This window comes from Mirounga leonina, unplaced genomic scaffold, assembly GCF_011800145.1.
Source record: "Mirounga leonina isolate KUSES-001 unplaced genomic scaffold, KU_Mleo_1.0 Mir_172, whole genome shotgun sequence".
Classification (NCBI taxonomy): domain Eukaryota; kingdom Metazoa; phylum Chordata; class Mammalia; order Carnivora; family Phocidae; genus Mirounga; species Mirounga leonina.
In genome coordinates this window covers 13,074,411-13,099,329 of record NW_023270442.1, presented here as the reverse complement: position 1 = coordinate 13,099,329, position 24,919 = coordinate 13,074,411, and the positions used below count along the sequence as shown (strand labels likewise).

The window sequence follows — 24,919 nt, the reverse complement described above, 5'->3', positions numbered from 1 at the left end:
GAAAAAATAAGGCAAGTAAATGGAAAATAATTTATTTTCCTTCAAAGTTATTTACTAATGGGATATGTATGTACCTGTTGAGCATTGAACAGCTTTTCAAACCTTAGACTCAGACTGGACAACTCCACCCTCATTTCCTGTTTCACATTGATTTTTGGAGTGGTACTTGCTTTTTATCACAGCAACTACTGGAAACCCAGCTTTACAAAGATATGATATCATCAAAGGAATGTACTGCAGTCTAAAGTGAAAACTCTGAACTACCTCAAGCTAATAGTTTGGGCAATGCAACATCTGTTGAGTATCTCTGTGTTTCTTTCAATTAAAAATCTCCTGCAGCTCTTGTGGGAGTTCGTTCTCAGCCTACGGTTAAGGGAGATGTGGCATTAGACATCCTTTATTTCATTGAATTCTGTGGGTTGTGCTTTCATCTCCATTTCACAGATGTGAAAACTGAGGCTTGGAGAGATAAAATAACTGCTCTAATGACATAATCTTACCATTTGATTTTTTACTTTAATGATTGTTTGTGTTGCTGTGAGGGTGGTGGTTATTATTTTGGGGTCAGGGAATGAAGAGCAAAAACAAGGGAATGCCAGTAGAAGACTTTAAAGTTAAGAGTGAAATTGGTAGCATTTTCTCATGAGGGAAGTATTAAACTTGCTGTGTTTTTGCCTACAAACTATTAATATATTCAAGAGGGAACATGATTTGATTTAGAGTTAGGTCATTAAAAACATAAAGTTGCTTTGCTGAGCCAAGTTAAATGTCAGGTTCTAAAATTTTGGATAACAAGTGTAGTAGGTGGTGATGACAAGCAGTGTGCATAGTTTTTTTGTATTTTTGTTTTTTTTTTTAATTGCCGAATGCTGACAGCATGATTGCCCTTTAGATAAGTTGCAGTATCCTTTCTCTTTTTAAGAAAAAAATTCAAGTTGAGGGAAGAAGGGACTTTTTATAGTTGACTTTTTCTGCACAGAATGATGAAATTTAGACTTGTTACATATCACTTTGTGTTAGGCTTGCAAAAATTCATTTTCTTTTTGTAAGTAATTTTTGGAATGTTCTATTTGATAGAAAAGAAAGTAAACAGCAACTTAAATATCTATGCTTTAAAAAAAAAAAATTTAACCTAACTTTTCACTCCTGGGCCAGGTAGCAGGATTAGCTTGTTAATGTAGGGCCAAACTAGTAGTTCCTAAGTGCTTTCCTTTCTCTCCACTTAACTTTTCTATGAGAAAATAAAAGGTGAAGCACAGTGTGTCCGTCATTGAACAGTAAAATACCATTCTGTGACTTTACTATATAATTTCAGGTCTACCAGATGTTCTAACTTGTCTTATAAAATTTAACTAGTACAAGACTATAACAGGATTTTTTGCTTCTGACCATGACCAGGAACCCTCTCACTTTACATAACAACAAGGAAACAAATAAAATAAACAGTTTTCAGACATTGAACAATAGGTGGCACGAGACACTGATCCTTGAGGGAAGGGAAACAAAGGAGTGAACCTTAGGATTGGTCTAGCTGATCACTCTGCTTATTACCTTAAGTGCTTCCGGGCTGCAGTAGCAGGGAGATGCACCCAAAGAAAGCCTGGCAGTCTCCCTGAGTTGAGGAGACGGAGTCGGGAATTTGTGGAAGCCAAGGCAATGAGAACTCTCAGGACTAGTACCAAAGAGGAAGCAGCTGCACAGAGAGTTTCAGAGATGTGCAGAGGGTAACGCATGAGATTTCAGCTGAGTACTGATCACTGCTGGTGTGTAAGGAACCTACCCAAGGCAGGGAAAGAACCACCAAAAAGGAGCAGCAGGAAAATTCCTGGACTTCACCCAGGGCTGGGAATAGTTAAGTTGTCTGCAGCCAGAAAGGAGAGAGATTATAGTACTCTGGGAATTGGGTTGAAAACTCAGAAGGGTATATTGCTTCAGTAGTGGGACAGAGTAGCCCTAAACAAAAGGCTTCTATGGTCCTATCTGACAAAGCTTAAAAAGTAAGACCCAAACGGATCAGACTGTTTCCAAATAACCAAATTTCTAAAAAACTGCACTGTATCCTAGATCAAAGTTTAAGAATACAGGAATACAAAATACATATCCATATATCCAGCATTCAACTCTGTATAACAACTTCAAAATGTCTGGCATTCAATTAAAAATTGCCATACATGCAAAGAAACAGGAAAACACACCCCATAATGAGGAGAAAAGTCAATCTGTAGAAACAGATGTTAAAATTAATAACAAGGAGGGGCCCTTGGGTGACTTGGTCAGCTAAGTGTCCGACTCTTGATTTCAGCTCAGGTCATGATCTCAGGGTCATGAGATTGAGCCCCACATTGGGCTCTGCCCTGAACGTGGAATCTGCTTAAAAATCTCTCTCCCTCTCCTTCTTCCCCTCCCAACTGGCTCATGCGCACACTCTCAAAAAAAAAAAAATTAATAAACAAGGACATTATAACAGCTATTCTAAATATACTCCATATGTCCAGGAAGTAGAGGAAAGAGTAAACATGTTAAGGAGAGACATGGGGGCCCCTGGGTGACTCAGTTGGTTGGGCATCTACCTTCTGCTCAGGTGGTTATCCCAGGGTCCTGGGATCGAGCCCTGTGTCAGGCTCTCTGCTCAGCGGGGAGTTTGCTTCTCCCTCTCACTCTCCCTCTGTGTTCTCTCTGTAATCATAAATAAACAAACAAACAAACAAACAAACCTTTAAAAAAAAAAGACATGAAAAGTGTGGAAGACCTAAATCAAATGGAAATAAAAATAACTGAAATGAAAAAAATACACTGATAGGGATTAATAGATTGGACACTGCATAATAAATGATTGGTGAATTTGAAGAAACAATAATTGAAACTACTCAAAATGAAACACAGAGAAAAGACTAAAATCGATAAACAGAGCCATCAGTGGGCTGGGAAAGAACTTCATATGGCCAATATATGTGTGTAGTTGGAATCTTAGAAAGAGGGAGTTGAAGCAAAAAAATATTTGAAGAAATAACAGCTGACAGTTTTCCAAATTTGATGGAAACTATGAATCCACAGATCCCAGAAGCTGAATGAACCCCAAGCAGAAGAAACATGAAGCAAACTACACCCAAATACATTATCAAATTGCTTAAAACCAGTGATACGGAGAGAAATCTTAAAAACAGACCAAGAAAAAAGGACATATGTACTGAAGAAAGAAGACATATGAATAATAATAGAATTTTCTTCAGAAACAATACAAGCCGGTGGACATAGAACAACATCTTGAAAGTACTGAAAGAAGAAGAAAACAAAACTGTACACCTAGGGTTCTGTGCCCAACCACAATTAAAATGATGTAAAGACTTTTTCAGATACCCTATAGCTGAAAAAATGAGCCAATTGTAATGGGTAGCAATTTAAATAGTATTGCTTTTCTTTGCATCTAGTACCAACATTTTCAACAATTCTGAGGTGGTAAAGTCTGAATCAGTGAATTTTATCACTTAGTTACATTTAAACTGTTTTTGAAAGAAACATAAGTAGGGTAGCCTAGTGCATTTGGGGTTAGCTTTGTAATTAGAGTGCCAAAAGGAGATACAGCTTTAAAAATTGAATATTATACTTTTATTGGTGGCAATTTAAATCTGCTTGAGTTTTTTAATGGTTGTAAATAAGAAGTTGTGTTTTATCTTTTTCTACTAAAATAGAGTTTGCAAGGGTAAGCCGTTGTTGTTCCTCTTATTATGTTACATAAGCACGTGTTCACATTGGAGTGCATTTCACAGCCACTGAACTGGTCACATTATTGTGAGTAAATGTGGCATTTGAGGAGATGGATTAGCTTGTTGGTGAATTGGACACTATTTAAGTACTCTTTTAGTTTAGGTTGAAAGATACGCTCTTTAGATTCCTGGATGATTTTGAGATAACTAAGTCAGGAAAGAGAGAGAGAGAGAAAGGGAGGGAAGGAGGAAAAGGAAAGGAAGAAAGGAAAGAAGAAATAAAATACTTCTGATTAAATTACTGGCTTCCATTTTATTATAGTTTTCTTATATAACTTTATATATAAAGTTTGTTTACTTATATAAACTAGCTCTTACCAGTAAATATTTATTATGGGTTGCGTTTCGTTCTGTTCACTAGTAGACCATAGGAAGCTATAGTCTGTTGAGTCCTTATGTAGATAAACAAAGTCTTTTAATCCTATGAACCTTGTGTGAAGTATAGGAAGAATGAATCTTAAAATTAAGTAAATTCCTAGCTAATTGTACAGTAGTGCTCATTAATGGTCTGTCCTTGGTCAACATTGGGTCTATGTCTTTGGCTTATCTTGTTGAATGATTTCATCATTCTCTTGGAGAATGGATGGAAAGTATAGTTACCAGATTTGTAGATGTTGCAAAAGCTGTGTGGGACTGATACAGAGCTGGGTAGAATAATTACTTATTTTGGATGACACAATTGAAATCCAGCTTTTTCCAACTGAGAGAATGGATTGGAACCCACAAAAGGAACATGCACTTCTCCTGCGCTGGATCAAATTGAGCTTTGTGTCTTTCCTGATTCAACTGCTGTGGCTGTAGAGATATCATAGGCAATTTGGATTGGGCTGATGATTAGCAAAATAAGGTAGAAATTACTATCATTTTCTGGGTTTCCATGATACCCCAGCCTGAATGGTGACTACACAGTATGGAAAGGTTGGAATAGATACTAGGTTGATAGTCACATCGATCTCTGCACTATCAAGCCTGCTCTTCCCTCAGGCTTCCTTATCTTAGTGGATTGCAATTCATCCACCTTGTTTAAACCAGAAGTTAAGAATCATCCTCTACACCTCCTTCTCTCCAGTTTCACACATTCACTCTAGTACCATGTCCGGTGTACTCAACCTTCTAATTTCATTGAGAATCCATGCAGTTCACCATTTTAGCTGGTTCTACCACTGTCTAGCCACTGTAGCCCCTTTCATGGACCATTACTATAGCCTCCTTAACTGATCTCCCTGTTTCCACTCCCCTTACCCACTCTCCAGTCTTCTTAAAAACACAATTTAGATCATATTGTTTCCCTGATTAAGACCCTTTCGGGGCGCCTGGGTGGCTCAGTCAGTTAAACGACTGCCTTCGGCTCAGGTCATGATCCTGGAGTCCCGGGATTGAGTCCCACATCAGGCTCCCTGCTCAGCAGGGGGTCTGCTTTTCCCTCTGACCCTCCTCCCTTTCGCGCTCTCTGTCTCTCATTCTCTCTCTCAAATAAATAAATAAAATCTTTAAAAAAAAAAAAAAAAAAGACCCTTTCATGGTTGACCACTGAAGTTAAAATCCAAGCTCTTTAAAATGATCTGCATTAAATCATGGAGTCCCTGCCTCCCTCTTCAGTCTTGACTATTTTGCCTCTTGGTTTCGGTGTTCCAGCCACTTTGGCCTCCTTCTAGTTCCGAATGTACCAAATGATTTCTGATCTCAGAGCCTTCCCATATGCTGTTTCTTCTGCTCAATATTTATTTTAAAAAATTTATTCATGCATGTAGAAAAATACATAAATCATAAATGTAGAATGCGATGAATTATGAGAGTGAACATATCCATGTTACCACTGGCAGGTTGAGAAATAAACATTACTAGCTCTCCAGAAGATTCCCTCACATTCCTCCCCAATTACTCTCTCTGCCATGATTTGCAGAGATAATCACTGCCTGACTTCTTACATCATAGATTAGTTTTATCAAGTTTTTAACTTAACGTAAATGGAATCATTCAATAAGTATTCTGTTGGGTCTGGCTTCTTTCTCTCAGTGTTCTATATGGGAGACTATCCATGTTGTAGCAGGTGGCAGTAGTTTTCATTGTTATGTGGTATTCCGTTGTATGCATATTCCAGTATTCTGTTGACATTTACTTCTAATTCTTTCTGTTACAAATGACACTAGTATGAACATGCTTATACATGTCTTTTGTGCACATATGTACACATTTCTTTTGGATATATTTTTAGGAATGGAATTGCTGGGTCATAGAGTATTTGTATGTTGCCTGGAATGTTTTTACCTCCAGTCTTCATTTAGCTAACTTCCTGTTTATTCTTCAGCTTTCAACTTAAAGGTCACTTCTGCAGGCAGCCCTATCCTAACCATTGCTCTCCCCCCAATAATTTTAAATTAGGTCCTCCTGTTGTAATCTGTCGGAACTCCATCATAGTACTTACTGTCATTTATGATTTTACATGTGCATAGTTATATAATGGCTGTCTTCCTGCTAGAAGTTATTAGGGCACTGACTTTTTTTATTCATAGAACTTTGCCAGGGTCCTGGTACATAGTAAGCATTCAGTAAATACTTGTTACATGAATGAATGAAAAGTTATTATTATTTTGAAATGTTGCCAAGATTGGGATTTGCAGTTTATACAGAACATTAATTTGGATAGTTTAATGACTTTCAGCTGGAATTTTAATTTATTAATTATACAAAGAGAACCTTTTTGTTTTAAAATAGTTTTTCTTTTTATGTATGATAAAATGGAAAGTGGCTTTACTGCCAGGTAGTTATATGATCTTGGATGAATCACCTAAACTCTTAGTTTTTTTCTTTTGAAAATGAGTAGCTTGTTTTGCACAATCTATAGGATCCTCTGGCTAGAGGCTCTCTCGTACTACACCAAAGTGCTACCTGTATGCAAATAAGCTGACCACAAACTGCAGTGCGTGCAACCACAGGCAAATTGTGATTCTAGGAAGAGCATACCAATTTGTAATCTTGTTTTCACATTCTTAATGACTTTCTTTAGTTTGGCCTTCTGTATCAGCTGAGGAAAGACAGTTTGCTGTCCATCTGGAAGGTTGGGGCCAGAGCAGAATGTTCACTTTGGGTAGCAGGACCTTCATTAGGTAGCTTAATTGTTTAGTTTGAATTATTATTATTTTTTAGGATTTTATTTACTTATTTGAGAGAGAGAGGGACAGAGAACAAGTCGGGGAGAGGGAGAAGCAGGCTCCCTGCCAAGCAGGGAGCCCGAAGCGGGGCTCGATATCAGGACCCCTGGGTCATGACCTGAGGGAAGGCAGGTGCCTAACTGACTGAGCCACCCAGGCGCCCCTGTTTAGTTTGATTTATTGTAATTATCAGAGGTTAGAGAAATTTACATTTAAACTTAATCCTCAATACCATTTAAGTTTAAAACAAATGACTTTGTAATCATTGGTTAGCTTAGATAATAAGTTAATTTTGTTTCTTTCTGTTCAGATGGTAGAGTTAGCAATGCAGGTCTGATCACCAGTTTTTCTATGTTTAATAAGCCTCTGTTTTAGAGTCACAATCATGAAAACCAAGAAATAGGTGTATGATTATGTTTTCATCTGACTTTCTAGAGATGATCTTATGCTTCATTATTTGCCTGAAATTCTAATTTGAGAAGAGAAAGTGTAATACCAATAATGCTGAATAATGCCAGTTATGTCAGATGATATAGTGCTTTAAAAGCAAGTCACTCCAGCAAAGGAGGGTGCTGAGTAACATGCTAGAGGACAATTAGTATATTAAATTTTGATCAAGACCGACTGATGTATTTATACTCTTGAGTGTTTTCTGTAGTCTATAAACAGATAATCTCTACAGCTTCTATTTTCATTACTTCCTGTCGCTTCAGTAGGAAACATAGGTTAGGCCTACTCTCAGTCATGAATTTGTTCAGTTAAAAGAACTTTGAAAGCACAGAGCTAAAATACTGGGTGACCTAAGTCATCTGAATTAAGGTGTTGGATGTCACTACCTCATGGCTTAGTGTCGTTTTCAGTATTTCTCAACCTCTTCTGTGATGAGCCGGGGCCAGTTTGTAATTCTCCAAGGCTGTTTTCAACAGAGGAGGATACTAACGCTTAGTGATTTACGATGAATGTGAGGAAAACATTCATGGCAGAGTACAGCAATATTTCCCTTTCCTGAGGTCTCCATTCTGGAATCACCGAGTCTTCCTTCCCAATTTATCATTTGATGATTATATGATGGCCTTAGAGTGGGCTGTGGGGTCATCCTTTTTTTTTTTTTTTTTAAGATTTTATTTATTTATTTGAGAGAACGAGAGAGAGAGAGAGAGAGAGAAAGAGTGTGCATGTGAGTGGGGGGCGGTGCCGAGGGAGAAGGAGAGAGAGAATCTCAAGCAGCCTCCACACTGAGCACAGAGCCCGACACAGGGCTCGATCCCACAACCCTGAGATCATGACCTGAGCCGAAATCAAGAGTCGGATGCTTAACCGCCACCCAGGTGCGCACTGTGGGGTCATTCTAAAGGCAGTAGGATTTACTGCTTCCCTTCAAATTATGAAAGTCCGGATGCCCATTGAGCTTTTGACTAGTATACCTCTGGTCTAGGGTAATTGAAGGAAAGTACCTTTCAGGTTACTTAGAATTCCAGTAGCCTCTGCTCTCACTGACTGTCCAGTTATTTTGTCTTCTCTTCTTTCTGAACTTACCCGGCATGCCAAAGAATGGTGTCAGAATAAATTTGTTTTTATCATTTGATTTTGGGAAGTATCAAATGTGCATCAAAGAAGGGAGAGTAGTGTCATTGACTCCATTTATCTGTCACCCAGCCTCACTGATTATCAACTCATGGACACTTGTATTTATCTACATCCCTATCCACTAGTTCCCCTCCCCATTTATTTTAAAGTAAATCTCAGATATCATGTAATTTCATCCATAAATATTTTTATGAGAGTAAATGTTTATGGTACATATTTTATTTTGCTTTAAATTCTATTCTGTGACCTTATTCATATTCTCATATTCACATATTCACTAGGATTAGAATCAGAGGACCTTCAGATTATCAGTTCTACGGATGTGTGGATATGTTTAAACATGTAATGGTAGATTTATGCTTAAGATAGCTCTGTGTTGGGCACCTGGGTGGCTCAGTCGGTTAAATGTCTGCCTTCAGCTCAGGTCGTGATCCCAGGGTCCTGGGATTGAGCCCCACATTGGGCTCCCTGCTCAGTGGGGAGTCTGCTTCTCCTTCTGTCCCTCCCCCAGTGCTTGTGCTCACTCTCTGTCACTATCTCAAATAAATAAATAATTCTTAAAAAGAAAAGATAGCTCTGTTCTCAAGAGCTGCATGTTCACATTAGATGGAAAATAAAGAAAAAATAGAAGGCATGAGTGAGTTGTAGCATTGGGTGTGACAAGGGAAGAAGAGCTTTTCTCTTTAAAATAAGCCCTTGAGGAAGTTAGGTACTCTTGACCCCTGATGTGTTAGAGCAGTAACTCCAGGAGTCGGGCTCTGCCTTAGTTTACATGTTGAACAGGTGAGCCAAAGAGGTGCAGGCCTCCTTACCTGAGCTGAACTGCTAAAGGTCTGGATGGTGGTTAGAAATCAGTAACTTGTAAAAAAAAAGAAAAGTCTGTTTTTCCTAGCATCTTGTTTACTTAAGAACATCAACATGAGCAGGAGAAAAAAAAATACAGAGCAGGCTGTTCCCCTCATTGAAAGCCCAATAGATACCTTGAAAGACAGCCCTGGCGAGGAGTAATCTGAACTTCCGTATCACCATATCCCCTGAACTCTCGTGTCTTCTCATTCTTTCACTCTGTTTTCCTCGGGTCTCTCTATACATCCTACCATTGTATAAACTCCACCAGTTTAAGCCCTGGTTAGAAATCATTTAACAAGGCCTGTCTTCCCCACCCCTACCTTTCCACTCCCACCCTCACTCCACCAGAGGTGTCCACCATAGATAGACATCACATTTGAAAATTTCCAGATGTTGGGGCACCTGGGTGGCTCAGTCGTTAAGCGTCTGCCTTCGGCTCAGGTCATGATCCCAGGGTCCTGGGATTGAGCCCCGCATTGGGCTCCCTGCTCAGTGGGAAACCTGCTTCTCCTTCTCCCACTCCCCCTGCTTATGTTGTCTCTCACTGTGTCTCTTTCTGTCAAATAAATAAATAAAAATCTTTGAAAATTTCCAGATGTCACTGTGAGGAATTGTTAAATTTCAGAGTATTCAGATGCTATTGGTGGTAAGGTTAAATGTTTATCTTTTTATGTATTATTTTAAAACTCACAAAACATTCCCTTTTGTGCTACAGCCTCTCAAATTTTTTTGTCTATTAGATGAATACTTAATAGTCATCGTGTTCAGTGGCTCTGGTTAAGTTGGTATTGTGTTGAGATAAAAAGAAATGAGGGGCACCTGGGTGGGTCAGTCAGTTAAGTGTCCAACTCTTGATTTTGGCTCAGGTCATGGTCTCAGGGTTGTGAGATGGAGCTCTGTGTTGGGCTCCCCGCTCAGCGGGGTTTCTGCTTGGGATTCTCTCCTTTTCTCTCTCCCTCTGCTCCTCCCCCAGCCCACTTGTGCACACACGTGCATGCAGTGCGCTCTCTCTCAAATAAATAAATAAATCTTTGAAAAAAAAGAAATGAGACAATTTCTGTTGCTGTTCGTATACAAGTGAATGAGGTATAAAATAATGAGAAAAAAGATCTACTTCCAGCATGATCAGGGAGAACATCAGGAAGGAAGAGGCATTTTAGTTAGGTATTGAAGGATGGGTGATATTTGGAAACACAAAAATGATAAAGTGTGTTCCAGATGGAAAGAACACTGTGAACAGAGGGAGAGGGAAAACAATGTGGAGCACACAGAAGGAGCCACCCATTATTCATTTTTTACTCATTTTGGCTGCAGTATAGGATGCAAGGGGAAAGTATTAGGGAAAAGCAAAGATGGGGATGAGTGAGTGAACAATCTGTACATTCTGTGTTTTATCTAAAGGTTATACACATTATTTTAAAGTAGTATGACTTTTTTATTTTAAATAATCTCTTTATAGTGGAAGATTCCCAGATTCTTTTCTTTTCTTTTCTTTTTTTTTTTTTTGTTTTATTTATTTATTCATGAGAGTCAGAGAGAGAGAGAGAGAAGCAGAGGGAGAAACAGGCTCCCAAGGAGCAGGGAGCCCGATGTGGGACTCGATCCCAGGACCCTGGGATTATGACCTGAGCCGAAGGCAGACCCTTAACCATCTGAGCCACCCAGGTGTCCCCCCAGGTTATTTTCTAGAATTAAAAATTACCAGAGAAATAGGACAATAATTTAATTAAGTCTCTCCCTCTTACATCATATATTTCTCTGTATTTCATGGAGTTTCATAGAATAAGAGACTCTTTTCCCCATTAAACAAATGTATGGGGAGGGGATAACATGGTATAAGAGTTTATCTTAGTGCTATGTAGAGATAAAAGCTTCCGAATTTATTATTTTCCCTTCCCTTTAGCACACTTTTATCTAAGAATAGGCACTTTAGTTTTAGTCTAAATTGTATGCTTGTGTGTTCGTCCTGTTTCCTGAGTCTTAGAATATAATATAAAAGTGTAAGTAAGCAGCATGACATTTGTTGGCATGTCCGAATCAGATGACAGTTTCTCGGATGGGTCTTCATGGGGCCTGAGAGACATGACATACCCGTATATTTGGAGCATAGCCAGTGAGAAGATAATTATTATATAGTGTTAGGAGAGAGACCGATGTGTCGCATGGTAATTCCAGTTATAACAGGACTCTTTTCTTCTTAAGGGGAGGTTATGGCTTAACATTAAAAACACATTGTCTTTTTAACCTTCTAAATAATGGTTGCTGCTGAAACTGAAACATCTAGTAATATCTGTATTACTATATTAGTGATGGCATTTAAATGCATAGAGCATGTAACCTCTAAAACTCTAATAATTTGCCTGGCAGCCATGCCTTCTGTCATCAGAGTTGTAACAAGTCTTTAATAACGTTTGCTTTAATGTACACATGGTACTCTTAATGAGGCAGTACTCTTTAGGGACAGGCAATCCTGATTTACTTTACAAAATACAATTACAGTTAATGTGACATTTTATATTTGTGTCACTTGTCATTTAATGTTAAGAGTAACTGTTATTTAAGCATATGGTGTAATAAGGAGAAGAAGAACTCTAAGAATGCAGAATGAAATACAAATCCCCACACCTTTAATGGCTTGGTGAAATCTTACTCCCTAATTTCATATGGGGTGCTTTGATAAAGGTAAAGGCCCACACTTAATAATGAGCATGCTAGAAAATTATGACAGTATCAGCTAATTGAGTGATTAATTGAGCAATTAGTTTTAGCCTGTTCTGCCAGCTATCAGAGCACAACTCATTCCAAGGCAGAAGTGGGTTAACTAGGAAGAAGGCTTATGAGTAGATGGTCTGAAAAGAGGTGAAGCAGGCAGGGAAGATGAGATGGTCTGTAGAACCCCAGAGAAGAGCTCAGGGAAAAGGAAAAGCTCTCTAATACAAAGTACTAAAGTAGTGTTAGACAAAGCAGTAGGCTGAGAAGATAGCCCTTTTGTTGGCCATAAAGATTGACAGGAAGTGGGAAGACGGTAAGGATCTAATAATATGCTTTTCTTTTTTTTAAGATTTTATGCATTTATTTGAGAGAGCGAGCGAGCACTAGCTAGAGGGGAGGGGCGGAGGGAGAAGGAGAAGCAGACTCCTCACTGAACAGGTTGCTCAATGGAGCTCCACTCAGGGCTTGATCCCAGGACCCTGAGATCCTCACCTGAGCCAAAGGCAGATGCTTAACCTACTGAGGCACCCTGGGGCCCCATAAGATGCTTTTCTAATGTGGAACACACATTATTGCCAAAATGTACTATAATTCTATATAGTAGATGAATGAGGAAAGGAGAGAGGGGATAGGGAGCAAGAGAATAGGGTAAATAAGGAGTGAACTAGTCAGCCAAGAGGTGAGTTGGAGGTGTGGGATGGAGAGTGGAAAGGGAGAACAGTAGAGAAGGAAAGAAATAGAAGAGAAAGGACAAAATGAGAAAGAGGATCATACCTTTCTGGATTTGTAGACTTTAGAATTATTTGGAATTGTCCATTGAGATACTAGCTGTGGCTTATATTTCTTTGGACTTTTTTGGTCAAATTTTTAGTAAGTATATTTGCTAAGAACTAGGAAGAGTTTTCCCTTAAAGTTTCAGGATTTGTTTTTGTTTTTCAATAGAGCAACCACAACAGCCTGACCTAGGGGTATTATTCTGTGGGTTATATTCATCAGCAAGATAACATTAACTTTATAGCAGAAGAAATGAATCAAGACAAAGGCCAAACTGAAGATTTCCGTTCCTATGCTAAACTGTGTCGTCAAATGTTGCCATTAGCTTTTATCATTTCAACATTTGTCATCTTCTGTTTCAAGCACTATTCTAAATGTCAGGGATAAAAGGATGCATAGGACAATGTTCCTGCCTTCAAGGATCGGCTGGTTAATGAGAAAGACAAGTGATGGGACTATATAAAATGTTTTGGCAACATGAAGAGGGAACTCTGAAAGAACTGTGCCTGTAGAGGTAAAGAAAGGTTTCCAGAAAGTGACCTTGTGCGATGTTTGTATAAGGTGAAGGTTAGGTGGAGCCTTGCAGGCAGAAGGCTAGATTGCTGCGCAGAGGTGTGGGGGTGTAAAAGAGTGTGTTTGGGCAATTAGGGGCAGTTTAATGTGATGAGAGCATAGAATGCAGGGGGTGGGAGGGAGAAGGGAGTAATGAAAAATGAAGCAGAAAGAGGAGGTTGAGGCCAGATTCTGAAAGATTGCTGACAAAGGAGTTGGATGCTGTTCACTAGGGGTGTGATAAGCCAGCATAGTGCTGGTAGTAGAGATGGGCAAACAGATCAGTGGGACAGAGAAGAAGATTCAAAAACAACCTCCAAAACATATGAGTATTATTCAAGGCAGTACTTCAGATCATTGGGAGAGGCTGGATTAATTCATCAATGGTGCTGGAACAATTTGTTGACTCTTTGAGAAGGACAATTAAGTTACTAGTTGAGAAGATATTTTATGCGATACATTTATGTTAAGAATATCAGATTTAGGGGCGCCTGGGTGGCTCAGTCGTTACGCGTCTGCCTTCGGCTCAGGTCATGATCCCAGGGTCCTGGGATCGAGCCCCGCATCGGGCTCCCTACTCCACGGGAAGCCTGCTTCTCCCTCTCCCTCTCCCCCTGCTTGTGTTCCCCCTCTCGCTGTGTCTCTCTGTCAAATAAATAAATAAAATCTTTAAAAAAAAAAAAAAAGTACCAGATTTAGGGGCACCCAGGTGGCTCAGTTGGTTGAGTGTCCAACTCTTGATCTCAGCTCAGGTCTTGATCTCGGGGTCCATACCCAGTGTGGAGCCTACTGAAAAAAAAAAGTGTCAGATATTTAGCAGCTTTTGTTTGAGACTCTGGCTTTATAATAGAATCTGATGTTTCAGGCCATTTTTCTTACCCTGAATATTTTCTTTTGTAGCATCTGCAGAAAAAGAGGCAATCAAGGGTACATACTCCAAAGTACTGGATGCATATGGACTCTTAGGTGTTTTACGATTAAATCTTGGTAAGTTTATTATTCAATATAATTAATCTTTTTTCATTTCAGTTTTTTTAATACTAAGGATTTGAGAGAGAGACTGCTTATATATCATTTCATACTACACATTTGGGCTAAAAGCATGGTAACATCTTTTAAACCCTAATTCTGCTAATCTTGGGAAAATGTTGTTTGAAAAGGCATGCTACATACTCAGGCTTTTGTGATTTTAAGTTCCAGATACATTGTGCTATTTAAACATTTTAAGATCGGTATCAGTTGTCAAAGGAGAAAATCAGGGTATTGCCCTTTTTTTGTTTGTTTTGTTTTGTTTTGTTTCAGTGCTTTAGGGAAAGACGCCTTAGTGAGAACCACACCGATTGCTCTGGTTTATAGTGGAAAGGACATCTGCTTTGAATTTAAAAGGTCTCAGCTTGAGTCTGTCTCTGCCACTTACTGTCACCATGGGCTGCAGAGTATCCTTTTTGATTACTAGTTTGTCTGTAACAGCGTGACTGCAAGTGTGGCCCAAGGCCTGGTACCAGTCCGTGAACCATTTTGTTAGTGGTCTGTGATGAGATTAGGAGCTTACACCATCATGCAAATCAGCACATGGCTTCCACCACTGATAAAGTCTTACTATGAAAAACAAAGTCAGCTAAACTAAACAGTGAATTTAGTGAGGTAGTTGCTTTCCATTCTGAAACAAGCACCTTTCTCACTGTGACAGCTCATGTGCCATACTTTGAGGAGGGCGAGTGTGTAAAGTGGAGATTTGTCATTTGTTATGAATCTAGCACATGTAAAAAGCACTGTGCCTAGGTGCTTACCTAATACTGTCTCAGGGAACCTTCACAGTCCAGTGAGATTTATTTAAATCCTGGCTTATGAAGGTGCGTATCTCAGGTTGGTTATGTTACCACACTGAAGTTGGTCTAGATAATGACTGGTGGAGCCAAGATTCGGGCCACATCTGCCTGCTCAGAGCCCATTGTCAAAGTACACCACTGCTGAATTTTCGCCTTCATGCTAATTTCATAGGATTTTTGTCAAAATTCGTGAAAAATCTCTGGAAGTTTTTGTAAACCAAGTTGCTTTATAAATTGTTAGCAGGGACTTTCTGTTCATGTGTCAGCGCGGCAGCTCACATTTATATTTTTTCCCAGTTTTTTTTCAGCTGTGCTATTTACAAAGAACTCTCACATGTATTGTCTTATCTGGATTTCCTGAGAATTATAAAAGACAGTTGGGGAAGATAACATATTTTTTTCTACTTGATAAATTTTGTATATCCTCAGATTTAGTAGAGGAACAGTTTCATCAATGTGAGGTATTCTGTTAACGTTTAAATGCTTCATTATACTAAATGTGTTTAAGCAAGGATTTTTTTTCAACTTTTGCCAAAATCCAGTTGTAAATATAAACATGTCCGTGGCAGTTTAAAATAACCATGTTGTCAGATTTAAAAAGTTGGAGACATGACAAGAAAGTTGGAAGAAACTTTGAATAATTTGAAAAATATTGGGACTTTTCATCCAATTAATTCTTTGGTTTTTGCAGGTGATACCATGTTACATTACCTGGTCTTAGTCACCGGATGTATGTCTGTTGGAAAGATTCAAGAATCTGAAGTTTTCCGAGTTACTTCCACTGAATTTATATCACTACGAATTGATTCTTCAGATGAGGATCGCATTTCAGAAGTGCGAAAAGTTTTGAATTCAGGAAACTTTTATTTTGCATGGTCTGCATCTGGAATCAGTTTAGATCTGAGTCTTAATGCACATCGCAGCATGCAAGAACACACAACTGATAATAGATTTTTCTGGTGAGTTTGTGTTAACGTTTTTTCCCTTTGTTATCATGTGCTTGCCGTGCAATAGTTTGATTTGGGGTATAGCGTGTTCATCAGTTATTTCCAGAGGTGGCAGGGATGGGCATTGCTGATTGAGCACACCACTCTTTCCTGCTCCAGAATCCTCAGCAGAGCATAGCAGATATCCAATGTCAGCTTATTGAAGTTCTCATGTGATGTGAAATCCATTTACTCTCCTTGATCTAGACTGACCTTTCATTTCTGAAATATATTTAAGATACTTATTTTAAAATTAAGACTGAATTAGTTATAATCAAATTGTGTTACTCATATTTACTGTTCTTAGTTTTGAGATCTTGTCTCTGGCAGTACTGTTTTTCTAAGACAACATTGCCTTATTATTTTTAATTTAAGGGTTATAGGCGGATAATCTTGATTCAAGAGCAATAGGCTGTGAAGAAGTGGCATACTAGGATAAAGTTTAGTACTATAATAAAGTAAGACTTAAGTAGGTAACTAATATATTTCACCATCATGCATAAATGTGCTATACTATAAGTGTGCACAAAGGGTAAGCATATGTGACTATAATTAGTACTGCTTTATTGGAGCTGACCAGATTTCTAGTATACTGCTTCTCTTGTCCACAGCCAGCATTGCTGTTGACTTTTTTCCTTAACGTCACGTAGCAATTTTATTTCTTTATGTTTCCATGTTATAGGCCAAAGTCCAGGACTCTCTGCTCTTGGGTCTCCCTTAGTAGGTCAGATTCAAGGTGTTCCTCCTGTATATTTTCTTTCCCTCCCCCTTGCACCATCTACCTATGGTCCTTGAGTAGCACGTTCAGTCTGACCCATCTGCCCTGGGTGTCTGAGGGCTCAAAATCAACAACAACTCTAGGATAAGAAACTAATTTTAGAGGAAACTTTGTAGCTAACATGGAAGTTTTTTGGCCCAGCATAGTGGCATGGAGGAGAAACAAGAGTAGAATGAAAAAAAAATTCTAGTGCACCGTAAACAGAGACTTGGAGCCTGACAAAGGAGGAGATGATGGAGGTGTGGGGAAGGAAGGGTTAATAGGACAGATGAGAGGGCACAGAGTCCCGGCTGCTCATGTCAGCCCCACACTTTTTCTGACAGAAGAGACATCAAAATCCCTGAAAAGTTAAGGTGGTACAGCTGAGCTGGGCAGCTGTCCTTACTTTTTTTCTCCCCCACCCTGGACATTCTTAGCCCAAATTCCTTAGATTAAGAGATAAACATTTTCCTGCAGTAATTAAGAAGTTTAAGCAGGTGCGGATGCATTGGCTCAATGATCAGCAATTAAGCACATTTCTAAGTTTAACCAGTAGGAATTATTTATTTATTTATTTCAATTAAGGGTGGGGGTGGCAACAAGTTTAGATAACAGATTGAGGGAGTTCATCTAGTAGGAGACAGGTTGAACACAAAGGGGACTAAAACACCAAAAATAAGTTTTGGTAATTTTACACTTTCTACAATTTTGCTAAGGATTGGCATTCTTGAGCTTCACTTTGCATAGAAAAATGAAAGCTTTATGAATTTATTATGCATTCTCTTGTAGCTTAGTAGAAATATTTTCCAGGATACAGCCAAGTAAGTTTTGTTGCCAGAGTCACAAACACCTATCACAAAAACCCAAGTCATTTTATTCCACTCGAGATTTGGAGCTGCTGCCAGTTGAGAGTTGTTTATAAATTTAAATGGAATTAAAACAGCAACACATTGACAGCAAAGAAAAATGAAAACTGATGGCAGAGGGGGAAACTACCTGAACAAATGCATAGCATCCCACTTGTTTTTACATGGGGACAAGTAGGTTGTTTATACCTCTGCCATGACCTGGGACTCGCTGTGATGTCTGGACATACTGGGTCAGTTTGAACTTCACCTCCGATCAACGTGGGTAATAGTAGAGTATGGAAGCTCAAGTCGTATTTTGAAAATCCATAGTGGCTGTTGGATTCAGTGTTAGTCCAGAAATAATCTCACCGCTCATTTACATTATGCTTTCTGGCATGGATGGTTTACCAGAACTGCAATGACCACCATCTGTTGTTATCTCTACTGCAGCCTATACCTTGTCGGGGGGAAGGGCTGGGCAACTGCTGGTCTAGCAGCAGTGCTGTGCATTAGTGACTAAGACAGCAAGATACTGGAGAGTACTTAAGAGAAAATTTCTGCTTAAAACAGAAGAGTTTTAAAACTCAAAGAACCAAGCTTCAATATTATAGAAAATTCACTTTTATAACACTTTGTTTTTTTTTTTTTTTTGGTAACACTTTGTTATCTGAAAAGACAAGCCAGAAAGTTTTTCTGCACAATATATTTTCCTTGGTGATAAGTTGGTTGGGAGATTTCCACATGCTTTCTTTGGAGGACTAAGGTTCCAGTCGAGAGCCCAGAAGAGGCAGTCAGCAGGAGGAGAAGGTGGCCAACCCAGCAGGACTCTCGCCCCTATCCCTGCTTTAGCCATAGCGACTCTGCTTTGATGCGTTTCCTAATCACTGGGCTTCTGGGTGTTTATTTGAGTAAAACTTTTTACTCCAAAAAAGTTTGGAAACCAGACCCCCTTGTTACCTAGAATGCTACTCTATTCGGAGTAATGGAAAACTCTAGACATGTATTAATATGGTAGCTACTAGTTCAATTGGCTATTTAAATTAAAATTAATTAAAACAGAGCCTCATTAAAGTGGAGCATTAAGAGTAGAGCTTTATAAGGTGGGGTGGGGATATGTGTATGAAATCCTTTTTTTGGAAAAGTTAGGTTATGTATACATTGTATTAAAAGACAACAGAATGGGGCATAGATACTAAAAACATAAAAGATATGCTTCTTTTCTAGAGACCATAGGTCCTATGCCAAAAGATCACATTTTATAGCCTTCTCTTCTGATTCCTAGCATAGTAAATGTAAATGAATTGATTTATTTGTAGGGCCTTTTAATTGAATAGCATTAAATTAATGTTTCAGGAGCACTGTTTGAAAACTGATGCTGTGTTGTCTGGTACTCAGTAAGCTAATGAGTTATTTTTTTTCTGTTAGGAATCAGTCTTTGCACTTGCATCTCAAGCACTATGGTGTGAATTGTGATGACTGGTTATTACGCCTCATGTGTGGGGGAGTAGAAATCAGAACAATTTATGCTGCTCATAAGCAGGCAAAGGCTTGCCTCATTTCCAGACTCAGCTGTGAACGAGCTGGGACCAGGTTTAATGTCCGGGGAACAAATGATGATGGTCACGTCGCTAATTTTGTAGAAACAGAACAGGTATATAGTGTTTTATATTGCTTAATTCGTGTATTAGATAAGAGGCCCAGAAAATAACAGAACCACAGATTTCGATTTGATTCAGAACTCCTTTTCACATCTGTAATGTTATTTTGTGGTTGTTCCTGGCTACTTGCCTTAAGGAAGGCTTCCCTGAAACAGACTTATTTATAAACAAACTTAGGTATGGCTCTTCAAATGAGTAACAAGATTTTTTACCAATTAGCATGACGTTGTCAGTGCTGTACATTTTGGTATTGAATTTAAAAATCCTCAGTTATAGAGCTAGACAACTTAATAAAAGTGGGGTTTTTGTGAAATTAAATCAAACTCATCTAAAATTAAGTTATGGCCTTTGCAATCAGAGAAAGACAAATACCATATGATTTCACTCATATGTGGAATTTAAGAAACAAAACGAACAAAGAAAAAAAGAGACAAAAAAAAAGACTCCTAAATACAGAGAATAAACAGGTGGTTGCCAGAGGGGAAGTGGATGGGGGAATGGATAAAATAGATAAAGGGGAATAAGAGTACACTTATCTTGATGAGCACTGAAAAATGTAGAGAATTGTTGAATCATTATATTGTACACCTGGAACTAATATACCACTGTGTGTTAATTATACTTGAATTTTTAAAAAAATTATGACATTTTTTGGCTCTGAAACTATATAAATGAAATTCAGGCCATGCCCCCAGCCCAACTCAGTTCTTCAAATTAGTTTTTGAAAAATATAAAAAAGCTAAAGAAAAAAATATAAAGGTATTTGTGTAAAATATTGAGATTTAGAAGGCATTCTTTTTTAAAAGTTGTGACTCATATGCTTATGTTTTTACTATTTTTTTGGTTAATATACAGAAAAACTCACTAATTAAAAGAAAGTCAAACTTACTTAGTTGCCTCTTCCGGATATTTTGTTAGGACAATTATATGGGAGAGACTGGTCATAAGGTAAAACTAGCAGGCAACAGATGTTAGTAAATTTATCTTTGTCATTTAAAGGTAATAACTTTATGGAAATATTTTATATATGATTTTTCTCTGTAGGTTGTGTACTTAGATGACTCTGTTTCTTCTTTCATACAAATCCGGGGATCTGTTCCATTGTTCTGGGAGCAACCAGGATTGCAGGTATCTGTGTAACATTTTTTGTCTTGTGTTTTCTCTTGAATATTTTCCATATTTTTTAAACTTTCAGGATAGTTTATTAGTTCATTGGATAGTTCTGTTACTCAGTTTAGTAATATTAGCTAGATTCACAAATGAGGATCTAAATACAAGAGTTCGTGGAATTGCCTTAGATATTTTTCATTTAATGTTCTTTCACATGTCCATAGAAATTCAACTGCAGTATTTAATATTAAAATTTTAATGTTTCCATAGCACTTGATATTCATTGTTTCATATTTACTATCTCAGTATCTTAATATATAACAATTTAGCCTCTTTAGGTAGAAGAATGTAGTAGTTTAAAAAAAAAAAGGCTTCAGGAACCAGACTTTTCAGTTTGGATCCTTACTCTGCCACTACTAGCTCTGTGATCTTGGGCCAGTGGTTTAACCCCTCTGTGTCTCAATTTGCTTATCTATAAAATGGGAATAATAATATTAGTAGTTCCTGTTCATAGCATTGTAAAGATAAAATGAAAAGTACTAAGACCAATGCCTTGTACCCACGGGCAACACTGTGTAAGGGTTAGCTTTTGTTGTTATCGATAATACATCTGCTACTGAAATTTTACTTTATAATTTTTAGTGACCTGTCATCTTTAATATGTTCTCTGGTTTGCTTTCTGATTTTTTTTTTTTTACTTTGTTGATATAAACATCTAATCTTTAAGATATAAGTTTTTTTCATGTAAGTTCATAATATTAGATTGCTCATAATAGCGTGATTTTGCATTTTTTTATTCAAAAATCTTTAGTCCCTAAAGTATATGTTATTTTCATCTTAGACTTCTAGTATGTATTGTCTAGTATGTATTGCCTTAGCCTATAATACTGAGAAAATGGACAGAAAAAAATCTTGCCTCCTTTTAGTTCACAGCTGGATCTCTTACATTTTAGTATGGCTGTTGTGGAGAAAGATTGCAGACCACTTGAACCTTTGCAATACTGCAGTTTATGTAAGACAGGCCAAGAATTAACAAGGATTAAAAGCAGTTACAATTCCTGGGTTCTTGTCAATAATTTTGACTTATGCAGGCTTTCTCTTTGGCACGGAACGGAAACTTAAAGCAGATATAGCTCTCCCCAAGTCTCTTTTGGGAAATAATCCCAACCCTAGTCCACTTCTCCTAAGCCTTTGTGATCGGAGAAAGGTGTTTGGAATATTTGTTTTAAGAACATTTCGAAAGCCTTGTTTTGATGCAAGGTAAATGCTTTTGCTTTAGAGACAGGGGAGTATAAGAAATGGTAATAACCTATTTATGGACCCTCTGTTAGCTGCTCTCTGTGATACTTTATTAGAAGCTCAGAATTATAGTGTTTGATTATTCAATATGATAGGATCTTGAGTAGTTACATTAAGTGATCCTCCTTGGGTGAGGCTACGCACCTCCCTCCAGCTGTGTTCTGTGGCTGGCCCACATAGTCTGTCTTGCCGTATTGTTTAAGGGCTGAAAGCTACGGATTTTAAAATCACGCATTTCTTGATAAAGATAGTAATTTTTAAGACGTTGAGACAGTCCAACAATTCTGCTAAATTTTCATGGAGCTGGCCTATTGTTGTCATTGGTTAAGGACTAAGTGGTTCTCAATTATTTAGCTTAGTAGTTTTTAAAGTCAGCCTTTTTTTGAATAGGAATGGATTAGTTTCATAAGTATCTTTTACAGAAAAACATTTTCCCCATCATTCTAAGAATAGGTAATAGAGGAATGAAAATATTTTATCAATTTTTAAAAACTGAAAAATACTCATTTTTAAAAATACAAAATACCAAGTCCCTAAATTTATTTTCCCTTAGAAGACAAACAAGGGCTTTTGACAGAGAGTGGTTGAAAATAATTGTTAGGTATCCTTTGTATTCTCAGGACTAGAATTAATTTTAGTGTTATTGATGTTAGTGTTACCTAGCAAGATGTCCTACTTCAGAAGGCATGGACAGAGAATCCTTAGGAGTTGTCCCTTCACTTGCCTCTTATCCTCCACAGTTAATTCCTCTGAGGTTTTTTTAATTGTAAGGTTTTGAAGGAATCCTCTGAGGTGATTTTAAAATACAGATTCATGGCCTCAACTTCACATCAGCTGAAAGAGAATCTCTTGGAATGAGACCAGAAATCTGTATTTTTAACCCAATTCCCTACCATTCACATTTGAGAACTTCTGTGTACCTGATGCTATCCCATTGACCTTGAAGCATCTCCATCCCTGTCTGCTCCAAGAGCCAATCCTGAACCAGCAAAGGTAGCCCTGTGACACTTAGCCCAGCATTCTCCTAGGCACTGGGACTCTCCCTTGCTTTCAGTTTCCCACTCCTATCATCCCAGTTAGAGTCTTCCTCATTTATTCTTGCCCGGAAGACTCTCACAGTTTTCTAACTGGTCTCCTCCCAGCTTTCTGGCAGTTCTTCTCACTTTTGAAATACTGTGCTCATCAGATCTATAAGGTGCCCTTTTCTTCGCTATCTACTTTCCTCTGCCTATCCAACTTCATGCCTTGCTGTCTTCTAACAAGTATCCTCTGCTCCCCAAATTAAAGTTTGCCATCCTTCAATATAGCCCACTCAGATCTCCTTGAATGGATTCAGTCCCTCCTCCACACTGATCTCTTCATTAAATACTTAAGTTCTTCCAATGTATATTATTCTATACTGGGTATATAGTATTGTATACCATGAGAAATTCAAAGATAATACTGATGCCTCAGAGAGAGCTTACAATCTGTTTGGGGGGTCAGGCCTTTTACGGAAGAGGTAAATGTCAATATGAATTAGTTTGAGGAATTACTAGGAGTTGTCATAAGGTGCTACCCAGGTAAAGAATGATACTTTAAGTGGTGGCAACTCATTCATTTTAACATTTACAATTTATACTATTACTCTGACATTATGTTATAGCTTATATTAGCCTTAACAGATGGTAAGCATTATCAGATCTATGTCTAGTATAGTGTTGCATACTCAATTTTTGGTTGAAGTTTTAGAAATATGTAAACATGAAGCAATAGTACTGATGGAAAATGATGTTCCATACCACCCAGTTAAATGGTTTTTAAGAGATATCTTTGGTACAACTTTTTAAAAAATTGGATAAATTTATGGTTATTTAAAGCTTTAAAACTTTCTGGAGTACTACTTTTATCACAATTAATATAAGAGCTCTTTTATTATAGAATTTTTTTTAGGCAGTTGTACTAAAACCTAATTGAGTAATAAAACCAGTCTAGTTTAGGGGTGCCTGGGTGGCTCAGTTGGTTAAGCGACTGCCTTCGGCTCAGGTCATGATCCTGGAGTCCCAGGATCAAGTCCCGCATCGGGCTCCCTGCTTGGCAGGGAGTCTGCTTCTCCCTCTGACCCTCCCCCTCTCATGCTCTCTCTCTCTCTTTCTCGCTCTCAAATAAATAAATAAAATCTTTAAAAAAAAAAAAAAAACCAGTCTAGTTTAACCAATATGTTACTAGAAGAGTTATGATGTATAGCTAGTTGTGTGTCAAAGACCAGCGTGCTGGGGGACAACCACAGCCACTGCTTGAAAAACAGAACTTGTATTTTTTTTTACCTTCTTGACAGTTGGCAGTACTGTTCAATATAAATATTAATCAGTAGAAAAATGCTAAGTCTTGGACTTTCATAGAGGTATAGGCAATTACCTGAGACTACTCCAAAGAAAAGGTATTGACTTCTGCTGAGTTTTCTTCAGTCTAAAATGCTTAATGCCCTGGGGTATACATCTATCAAATTTTAAAATTCTATAAAGATTATTAAGCACCATAAAATAAAATTGAATATAGGTGTGGCATTCAGCAAATCAATTTCTTGTTGAAAAGAAAAAACATTAAAGAGAAAATACTGATTATTAGGAGAGTTACTAGATTGTCTCGCTTATCCAGAGAGAAGGATGCTTGATGAATGGATAATACTGTTAATTCAGTTTTCAAATTGGATGACCATGTTAGAGCTAATTTTTTTATTTTATTCGTCAAACTGCATGACTGATTTGGTAGCCCTCTTCCCATGCCCCTTTAAAGTCACTTTGTTCAAACTGGGGAGAATGAATTCTGGGGAACGTTGATACCAGGGCCTCAGAGGGAAATGTTTAAAAGTGAAATTCAGAGAGATAATCTGGTGTCACTTTTATATTTCTTCTTAGCATCTCATCTCTTTCTTAATTTTGTGTCATCTTTCTGCTACTCTCCTATGTGAAAAAAGAAAAACTATAACAAAACAGAAAGGCGGATATTTTCCATCTTGTTTAATTCTCTTAAATCATATTATCTGATAGTGTGTGACTGTGA

At 37.9% G+C, this 24,919-nt stretch overlaps 1 protein-coding gene across 8 annotated transcripts in view; it reads left to right on the top strand.

The window, feature by feature from the left end:
• Positions 1 to 24,919, top strand: part of SYNJ1 (synaptojanin 1) — an 85,583-nt gene that overhangs the window by 5,914 nt on the left and 54,750 nt on the right. For all 8 annotated transcript variants that reach the window (XM_035017609.1, XM_035017607.1, XM_035017606.1 and 5 more), the window contains exons 3-6: positions 14,291 to 14,377; positions 15,911 to 16,178; positions 19,236 to 19,461; positions 20,513 to 20,596. In XM_035017609.1, the coding sequence (XP_034873500.1) occupies positions 14,291 to 14,377; positions 15,911 to 16,178; positions 19,236 to 19,461; positions 20,513 to 20,596 (665 nt within the window). The remainder of the gene's footprint in view (positions 1 to 14,290; positions 14,378 to 15,910; positions 16,179 to 19,235; positions 19,462 to 20,512; positions 20,597 to 24,919) is intronic.